This window comes from Chrysochloris asiatica, unplaced genomic scaffold (assembly GCF_000296735.1).
Source record: "Chrysochloris asiatica unplaced genomic scaffold, ChrAsi1.0 scaffold00008, whole genome shotgun sequence".
Lineage (NCBI taxonomy): Eukaryota > Metazoa > Chordata > Mammalia > Afrosoricida > Chrysochloridae > Chrysochloris > Chrysochloris asiatica.
In genome coordinates, this window is record NW_006408526.1 from 24,020,148 (window position 1) to 24,030,426 (window position 10,279).

Consider the following 10,279-nt stretch of genomic DNA (forward strand, 5'->3'; position numbering starts at 1 on the left):
AAATGAAGGTCCCCAAAGCTTTGTTTCATTCACTTCATCATGGTGAAGTCTACTTTGAGGGGTCAGCTATTCCCTAGTCATGTTTTGAGTGCCTTCCAACTGAGGGACTCATCTTCTGAAACTATATGACAATAATCTGGTACTATTCATAATGTTTTCATCTTTCATCACTATATCTGACAATGTTGTTGTTGTTGTTAAGTGCCATCGAATCTGTTCTGACTCATAGTGAGGGCTGACTGACTTGCTGGCTCTTACGTTGAACCCATAGGGTTTCTGAGGAGTGTCTGGTAGATTTGAACTGTTGACTTTGTGGTTCAAACTGATCTTGTGGTCGAGTGCTTTTCCTTGCTATTCCACTGCTATTCATAAGGTTTTCAGTGGCGAAACATTCAGAAGTAGTCTGCCTCACCTTCTGGAAGCTCTGCTTAAATCCTGCTGGTATTTAAAATGTCAGTGGTGTTGCTTTTAACATTACAGTAACAGGCAAGCCACCACAAAATAAGAAACTGACAGACTAGGGGTGGATAAAATGGCATAGTATTTGCATATAACTTGTGCATGTTCTTTAATTCAGCTGTGGGTTAGTGTGCTGGATTGCAAAGTGCAAGGTCAGTGGTTGAAGCTCACCTGCTGCTCCTCAGAAACTCTATACAGGGTCAGAACTGTGGGTCAGAACTGACTCTACTGCACTTAACAACAACAGCAACAACAACAACAGATTACTTATAATATCCAAAGCAACGCAAATTCTGTGTAACTGGCACTTTATACTCCCTCTTAGCCTTTGAGGGATTCTGTAATCACTTAATCACTTTTTCCCCCCTTCTATTAATTTTGATCCAAGGTTGGCTGAATCAGAGGCTAAGGGATGGAGGAAAGACTATACATCTCTCTGCAGACAAGAATCCCTCCATTTTCCAGATTCCTCAGAAACTTCAGGACTTCCTGAATCCACAGCTTGCCTGCTTCAACAGGCGGTTCAGAAGTAACACACCCTGGGTCCTGTGTGTCCTGCCACCTCCATTCCTGTAGAAAAACTCTCAGATGTGTTTTATTTGGAATCCTGGAGGCCTGCCTTGAGCCTTTCTCCAGAAATGATGCTTTCTTCAATGTTCCTGGGTGAGTCTGTGCAGCTTCGGATTTCTTTCTCTCCCTGGAGAGCTGTCTAGGTGTAACTAGGCCAAAGGGAATTTCCTAAATGGATTGAGGCCATTCCATCATTAGACTTTCCCTGGTGTTTCCCCCAGTAGCCTGAGGAATGTTGGGGATCTGGGCCTGAGACAATCTGTCCAGGGACAGTGCCCCATTCACCTTCCCAATCTGCATGCCCACATACCCAATGAGAGGTTTCTTCTTCACCCAATTTCCTTGATATTAATGTTCACTAACATCTTCCAAACTTCCCTAGGGAAAAGTTGAGACAAATAAGAGGTAGATAGGGCTGATCCAAGGGTTGTCAGTTCTTTCTCTCTTAGGGCACTGGAAACTCCTTCTGACTTTGCCTTTGGGGTGGATCTCTCGGTCTAGATGAATGTTCCAGCCCCCTCTTCCAGGGGACATGCCTCTTGTCTCTTCTCTCATGTCCATCCCTTTTTCAAAGGAAACAAACAGAGCTGGGTTTGAATCTCAGCTCTGCCACTTACAAGCTATGTAACTACTGATTGCTGTCTTTAAGCCTTCGTTCCCTTCTCTGTAAATAGGAAGATGCTGACCTCATAGCATTACTGTGGATTTAAACTAATATGTGTAAGTACATGCAGTATGTTAAGTAGCTACTGTTCCTGGAACAAAGTTAAGTCTCAATTAGTAGTGGCTATTATCATTAGTTCCTATGACAACAGTCTCCTGGTCAATCATAGGTCCTTAATCGGTTTGCCAGAATTCACCCTCGTGGTTGCAGGCAAATTGTTATGATGTTCTCCAGCTTCCTCCTGGAGTCTTCTGTTCCTTTATACATGTCCACCTTGTTCCCTAGGTGTCTGGAAGATTTGTGGCATGGAGGAAGGGTTCTACAATTTGGACCAAAGGCTAGGGATTTTCTCCTGAGAGGTGGAGTCCTCAAACATGAGGATAGTCACTCTGGGCACTCCCCATGGACTTCAGCCAAGACCCAGGCCAGCAGCAGGTGAGAGGTAACCTCTCCTGTCCTGATCTGCAGCAGTTCTCCTAGCCCCACCTGCACCTGAACATCCCTGGGGAGGCCCATTTATAAGTGCTTGGTGTAGTGGTTACGAATCAGGCTGCGAACCGCAAAGTAAGCAGTTCGAAACTACCAGCTGCTCCATGGGAGAAAGATGAAGCTTTCTGCTCCCGTAAAGATTTACAGCCTCGGAAATCCTGTTCAGGGTCGCTATGGGTCGGAACTGACTCGACGGCACTTAATAACAACAACATAGTCTGCCTAGATCTGTGCTCCTCTAATATGGAAGAGAGTCACTCCACACACTCCATGGGCTAAGGACCACAAGGAACTCCAAATCCAGTGAAGTCTTTTTCCCTTCTCATTGACTTTCCAGGACAAGGACTAAGGCACTACTTGCAGTTAAAGACAGAAGGAAGAAGGAAGCAGGGAGTTCTGAAAAAGAAAGGGAAGTCCAAGCCTGAGATGCTGCCAACTTCTCTGGGAGACCTCTTCCATACTGGCTAACCTTCCCCACCAAGACAGCTTCCTGACTGTCTGGTTGCCAAGCTTGCCTCTAGGTACATTCTCCCTCCTCCCTAAGTCTCTGTGGGGAGTCCTCAGGCCAGATTCCTGGATATCCCCAAAAATACTCTGTGGTCCTCTGTGTCCAGGCTGCCCCTCCACCCTGAGATTGAGGCCCTGGCCACCATCCAGCTGCTCCCTGGAGCTTCCTTCAAGGACTCCACCTCTCTCTGAGGTTTGTGGAGAGAGCACACCAGAAAGGGGAGTTCCCTGCAGAAAGTCATCTAAACACACACCCCTCTTTGCTTCTGCTGACCCCTCCTTGGTGACTTCCAGCACACCAAGGCTAGCTGATATCTTTAAGCATAACCTCATTACATACTAAGTGAGGACAAAAAGAAAATCAAACAAACAAAAAACCAACCACTTCACTGAAAAGGAAGTTTTAAACCAGTCAGGTCAATAGATTAGACTAGAAAGCTCTTATTATAATTTTAGAAACGCCACCCTCTCTGAAAGGAGGTGGGGCTTCTAGCTCCTACAATCAACAACAGACTCCTAGTACAGTCTGGAACCCCTCATAAATATGCCATACATAATTTCATATGAGTTGCATGAATAAAGAAACCAATTTCCAATGAGTACTGGGTTGAAAGACAATGGGTCCAAACTCTGTGGCCAGCCCCCTGCTTCGTATCATCCCCACCCCTCAAGTCAAAGGCTGACTTAGGAAGTATGTTGGTGTGAAGAGACAAACCTCTCTTCCCAGGCCCAGCTCCCTCCCCCATCTCTCCCTGGGGCCTCCGGGCTTAGGTGTAGGTTTCCCCCCACCTTCCCTGTCGGAAGGAGGGCAGGCCCAACTCTTCTCACCATCCCCACCCACCAGGGACCTGGGAAACAGGAAGCGAAGGTAGCTCAGGTCACCCCAGCTTCAGCCGTAGCGCAGGAGAGCGCAGCGCGGGGGAGCGCAGGGCCGCCACTCCGACTCCATGGCCGCGGGCGTGGAGCGGCGCCTGGGCAGCCTCACTGTCTTCTGCCGCGACGACTTCGAGGACGACTGGCGCCAAGTGGCCAGCGGCGGTTTTGGCCAGGTGTTCCAGGCTGGGCACAAGCTCTGGCGGACCGAGTACGCTATCAAGTGCTCCCCCTGCCTCATGCCCGACGCTGCCAGGTACCCATCGCCCCGCTCGGGTTAGCCTCCTCCTTTCAGAGGAGAAACAGGCCAAGCAGGGCTCTCCTGAGGGAGGGGCGGGCTGAGGTTGGCGCTGGAGATTGTCCCCTGGATGTTTCTAAATACTACCTAGTAGCCTGAACTGCCCAAGTGGGGACAGATCTGTTTTGTTTCCATACTTGATTTTCAGTTGACACATAATACTTGTATGTTGAATCAGTGGAAGTCAAAGGTGAGTAGCAGTTGCCCTCCAAAGATGCCTTTGCTTTGTCTGGCCTCCCAAACTCCCCCTACCTCCTTGTTTCCAGCCACCTTCTTCCTTTTGTGTGTCAGGGTGATGATGAATTGCCTGAACCGCCCCTGCCACTCTCCTACACATCCCAGACTCACAGGGCAGGCAGGGCCCAAAAATGCACCCAGTGATCTTTGGAGAACCATGTACCCCCTTCCCATGACTTTCTGGTGTTCACGCTGCCCAAGCCAGTGTAGACTCAGGGGCATAGGAATGCACGCTGGAGAAGAGTCAGATTATTCTAGGATTTGTCCAGCTCATTTTCAACCATTGAAATAAAGAAGAAAGGGAAACAGATGACAAGACCACACTGTTATATATAACTCCTGATACTTTTCCTCCCCAATTTCTGAAAATTGTCTGGGTGGAAAGGAGTAAGAAAAGTAACCAATAATTAATGCCCTCTGTCCTGTGTGTGTCAAAGGAGGTGCCCTGGTATGGCACTAGGGGTTAATACACTAGACTGCAAGGTCAGTTTGAACGGCAAGATTGGCTGTTAAAACTCACCAGCCACTCTTCAGAAACCCTATACAGAATCGCTATGAGTCAGAGCCGACTCAAGGGCACTTATCAACAGCAAAGTGTCAAAGGAGCCTTGGTGGTGTAGTGGGTCATGTGTTAGACTGCTAACCTCAAGGTCAGCAATTTGAATCCTCCAGCTGCTCTGTGGAAGAAAGATGACTTTTCTGCACTTGTAAAGATTTATACTCTCATAGGGTTAATGCTCTGGACTGCAAGACGCTTTGAACCACAAGGTCAGCTGTTCAAGCTCACCATCCACTTCTCAGAAACCCTATACAGGGTTGCTATGGGTTGGAACCGACTTGACTGCACTTAACAACAACAACAAACCCTATGCATGGTCTCTATGAGTCAGAATTGAGTTGATGGCACACCATCACAACAACAATAGATGCCAAGGAGCCCTGGTGGTTCTGTGGGATAAGCACTGGACTACTAACTTCAAGATTGCAGTTCAAACCGACCAATTTCACTGCAGGAGAAAGATGAGCTATTTGCTCCTGTAAAGATTTGCAGTCTCAGAAATCCTATACAGGGTCACTATGAATTGAAATTGACTTGAAGGCTGTGGGTTTGGTTTTTGGTTTATGTGTCCAATAACCCTTCGGGACAGTTCTACTCTGCTCTGTTGGGTCACTATGATATGGAATTGACTCTAAGGCAACAGGCTTGATTTATTGTGGTGTTTAATGTGTCACATGGTGCAAATGATCACCATACTGAACTGAATAGCTGGAGAGTCCACTCGGAGGTGCCTTCAAATGAAAACCTGGTGATCTACATCCAAAAAATCTGCCATTGAAAAGTTACAGAGCACAGTTCTACTCTGGCACACATGGGTTTGCCAGGAGTCAGGATCAGCTCCACAGCAACTGTTTTTTATTGTTGTTGTTGTTTGTTTCAGTGCTAGAAGCTTTCCATACATTGCTTCAGTGGAACCTCTTCCTAACTCTTCATTTGACAAGTGTTTATTGCTAGCGCTATAGGATAAGCACTGAATCTTATAAGGTTGGTTTCAACCACAAATTCAGTGGTTCAAACCCATCAGCCGCTCCTTGGAAACCCTATACAAGGTTGCTATGAGTCAGAGCCAACTCGGTGGCAATTAACAACAACTAGGTGTCAGGCATAACGATGGAACATAACAGTGAATGCAATAGATATGGCCTTGTTCTTCTGGAACCTGGGGGCGGGGTAGTAATCAATAATCTTACACATAAACATCACTTTGCCACTGTGGGAAGGGCAGGAAAGAAGCGATGTCTGGTTCTACTAGAGCTATATTAATAGTTGTTGTTGTTGTTGTTAAGTGCCTTTGAGTCGGCCCCAACTTGTAACAACTCTGTATAGGGTTTCCGATGAGCCACTGGTGAGTTTGAAACTCCAACCTTGTGGTTCAAACTGACCTTGAAGTCGAGTGCTTATCCTACAGCTTCACGCAGAAAGGTTGTTAATTATTTGCACTATCAGAGACTCCACTTGACACATTAAAATAACAAAAAAGTCAAACCTGAGATGAGGAAAGCCTTCCCTGAAGAAGATAGACTGAAGTGTGATGAATGAGCACGGGAAAAGTAGGTCTAGAAGAGAAAGATTTCCAGGAAGAGACCCAAGTCAGGAAGGGCATGGTAAGTACAAGGAATGGAAAATAGGCCTTTGTGGCCAGAGTTGAGAGAGTGAGGGAGCAGTGGAACATCACTGAAGGGTTTCCAACCAGGGGGTTATTGTTGTTGTTGTAAGTGCTGTTGAGTCAGTTCTGACACATAGCAACTTTGTATAGGGTTTCCAAGGAGTGGCTGATGGGTTTGAACTGCAATCTTGTGATTCATTGTCCAGTGCTGATCCTACAGTGCCACACCAGGAGTGAGGAAGGGGACGAGGTGGGGGAACAATCATATATACAGTGTGGAGAATGGATTGGTGAGGGGAGAGTGAGTGCTGGTCCAGTTAGGAGACTATTGTCATTGTTCAGACAAGAGGTGACAAGGACCTAACCAGAGTGATGAGGAAGGAAGGTAATCAATTAAACAATATTTAGGACTTGGTGCTGGACTGGCTATGGGGCATTAATGAGGACAAGGAGCCAAGTTAACTTGTCCCAGGGAACAAATGGTTCTCTAGGATGTGAATTCTGTGTGGCCAGGGTCTGTCTGTTTAGCTCACTGCTCTCTCCCCAGTCCTAGCACATAATTGATACTTTGTAAATATTTGTTAATTGATGGTGGTGATTATTAATAAAAGGAACAAGAAAAAAGGCCCAGGTTTAGAAAGGAAGATTATGAATTCAATTTTGCACATGTTGAGTGTGTTGTTGTTGTTGTTAAGTGCCATTGAGTTGTTTCCAACCCATAGCAACCCTGTATAAGGTTTCCGAGGAGCAGCTGGTGAGCTTGACCGCCAACCTTTCATACCCAAGAACAGCTGTTAAGCAGACTTCAGAACAAAAAATGTGAGTCATTTGTTATAGGTGGTCATTGAAGTTCGGCAAAGAGAAGATTCATTCATTCTAAGCACTTTGTGGACAAAATAAAATCCCCACCCTCAATGGAATTTATAATCTCATGGAGAAAAACAAAGAATAAACAAGTAAATAAATATTTTTGTCTAGAGAACCTTGTTATTTTCTTAATTTATATGCTTAAGAAGGGTTCACTTGATCTTTCCTTCAGAGAAAAGGTTTGGGCTAGAATCATTAATTTGTGGGATACTTATGTATGGAGGATAGGAAGTACCCAAGTTAAGTGTATCCAGAGTTGGGAATTGCTATTTTTACATAAAATCGTCTGTGGGTTAATGTGCTGGACTGCAAGGTCTGTCTGAAGCGCAAGGTTGGAGGTTCAAGTTCATCAGCTGCTCCTTGGGAAAAACCTACCTATACAGGGTTGCTATGGGTCAGAATCAACTCAATGGCACTTAGCAACAATAACAACAAGGTACCGTTTGAGTAGAGATTCAAAATAAATGAAGAAGCAAGCCATGTGGCTATCTTAGTGAAAAGTGTTCTAGGTAGAAGGAACTGCAAGTACAAACGACCTGAGGTGGGATGGTGGAAGAACACTAAGAGACCAGTGTGTCCGAAGCGAAGTGAGGGAAAGAGTAATTAGTACAAGATGAGGCCAGCAAGTAATGTCCAGAAGTGGGAGCAGATCCTGTAGGACTTTGTAGACCCTTATAAGGACTCCCGCTTTTAGTCTGAATGAAATGAGAGCCATTGGAAAGTTCTGAGCAGAAAAGTAACATCATCCAACTTGCATTTTAAAAGTATCACTCTGGTTGCTGGGTTCAGAACAGATTGTAGAGGGAAATGGGGAGAAGCAGAGAGATGAATTAAGAGGTTGAGACCAAGACACAAAAGGTAGAGGTGGTGAGACGTTGGCAAATGTGTGCTGTATTTTGGAGGTAAAGCAAGCGGGGTTTACGGAGGAAGTGGTTATACAAATTGAGAGCAAGAGAGGAATCACCAAGGACTGAGAACTGGGAGAATGAAGACTCCTTCACTGAGATTAAAATGGACTGCGAGAGGAACTGGCTTTAGGGCGAAAATCAAGAATTTACCTTTAGGCATGTTAAGTATTAGAGATTACTAGAAGAGTATAGAGTGAGAAGATGCAAGAAGAAAGCCTGGAACTAAGGCCAGTGAACTGAATCTGTAAAGGAAACATAAAGAAAGTGGCCTGAAACAGAGGGAGAAATCCAGGAGCATGTTGACACATAGCTGAGGTAAAAGTATTTCAAGCAAAAAAGAGGGAGACATCAACAATGCCCCATGCTGCTGAGGAAGAAAGTAAACCCACTTTATCCAAAGGTGATGGGAAAATTTGAGCACCGATAATATTAATGTTTGAACAGCAGAGTTTCCGGATGATGCAGATGGTTAAATGATCAACTAACAGCTGACAGATTGATGGTTGGAACCTACCCAGAGGCCCCTCAGAAGACAAGCCTTAAAACCATATGGAGCAGAGTTTGTAGGACCAAAGAGAAGAATCCATTTTGTATATAAGCTTTAGCACGTCCTCTAGCTCCAAGAAAATGATATATGTACAAATAGCCAGGCAGCTCAAGGCCAGATGCCAGATGTTTTCCTTTGCCCTAGCCTAAGAACAAAGACCACCAGTCCTGACCAATTAAACTGTAACATCTCATAGTTTGCCAGTTGTTAACCAATCCAAAAATTGTAAAGCTGAGAAACCCAAGCTTGTTTGAAAAATCTATAAAAAACCCCGCAGACAAAGGGTTCGGGGCTCTATCCCTAATCTGCTGCATCGGATGCAGGTGGAGTCCAAGCTCGAGCCTGAATTAACAACCCTTGTGCACTTGCATCGGTGTTGGCTCCTTGGTGGTCTTTGGGGACCCCGAATTCTGGGCATAACAAATTCTACTCTGATACACAAGGGGTCACCATGAGTCAGAGATGGCTCAACAGAAATCAACAGCACATAACTGTCACTGAACTGTGCATGTGAATAATTTCATATGGCAAATGATCTGTTTCAGATACGTATTGACTACATTAAAAAATAAGAATGAAAAGAAGAGCGAATGGAGAACTGAAAAACGTTCATTGGCTATAGCAACAGGGATGGCATTGGTGGTGTCAGCAAGAGCTGTTCAGTGAGGCCAGAACCAGACAAAAGGAGGGAGAGGCAGGAAAAGAGAGGCAGCAGGTGTAACAAATGGTTTTAAGAGGTCTGGGTGTGAAGAAAGGGATTGTGTCAGGTAGTTGTTATGATTCCCATTTTACAGCTAAGTAACTGAGCTCCAGAGAGTTTACTTGTGAAAGGTCATACAGATAACAAGTGGTGAAACGGATTTAAAATCAGGGGGTGTCGGATCCCAGATACCATGCTTTCCCACTTGATCTCTGTGAACTCAAGAGGACAAGAAGAGATGGATCAAAGCTATCACCGAGGTGAATGGGTGCTCTTGGGGGCAGTAGAGGCATAGAGCACAAGAAGCCTGGATGGGCCTATCTGTCCAGATGTAGGGGATGGGGGCTGAAGGGTTTGTCTGTCTTTCAGAGCTGCCTCAGGCTGGCTTCCCTGGGAGCCATCCCCACCCAAGTTCATTTCAAGCAGCCTCTGGCTGTACTGCCAACACAGTCTTGCAAATAGTGTGCTTTTAAAAATGGTATTTCTCCTTAATCCTCATCCCCACAATCACCAAATAATCTATAACAATTTGCATATTTACTGTTCCATGAACACCTGCAGTGCAATGAACAAGAGTTTATGAAGGCCACTTTCCTAAAGTCTTCTCTTAAGTCTTGACTTCTGTTCAATTCAACAAAGATGTATTGTGGCAATGTGTTGTCAGTAGTACAAAGATGAATAATTATAGATCTTCCAGAGAACAGAATACCATGCAGTCATTAAAGACCACACTTTAGGAGAATAGAATGCGAGGAAGTGCGTGTGCTACATTAATGGGGGTGGGGGGAGTAATCGGATTACAAAACAGCACATACTATGCAACCGGAAGAGAAAAGGGAGAGAGGCAGAGAATGGAGCTAAAGAGGGAGATTCCTTGAAAATGTATTGTAAAAGAGTATCCTAAAATATTAATGGAATATAATGCAATCCCAATCCAGATTCCAATGATATTCTTCAAAGAGATTGGAAAAACAATTACAAACTTTATATGCAAA

The 10,279-nt window shown here is 45.1% G+C and overlaps 1 protein-coding gene across 1 annotated transcript in view; it reads left to right on the forward strand.

Annotated features, from left to right (window-relative positions):
* Positions 1–3,636: 3,636 nt before the first annotated feature.
* Positions 3,637–10,279, forward strand: part of ANKK1 (ankyrin repeat and kinase domain containing 1) — a 17,728-nt gene continuing 11,085 nt past the window's right edge. The window contains exon 1 of the mRNA XM_006833832.1: positions 3,637–3,818. Coding sequence (XP_006833895.1) covers positions 3,637–3,818 — 182 coding nt within the window. The remainder of the gene's footprint in view (positions 3,819–10,279) is intronic.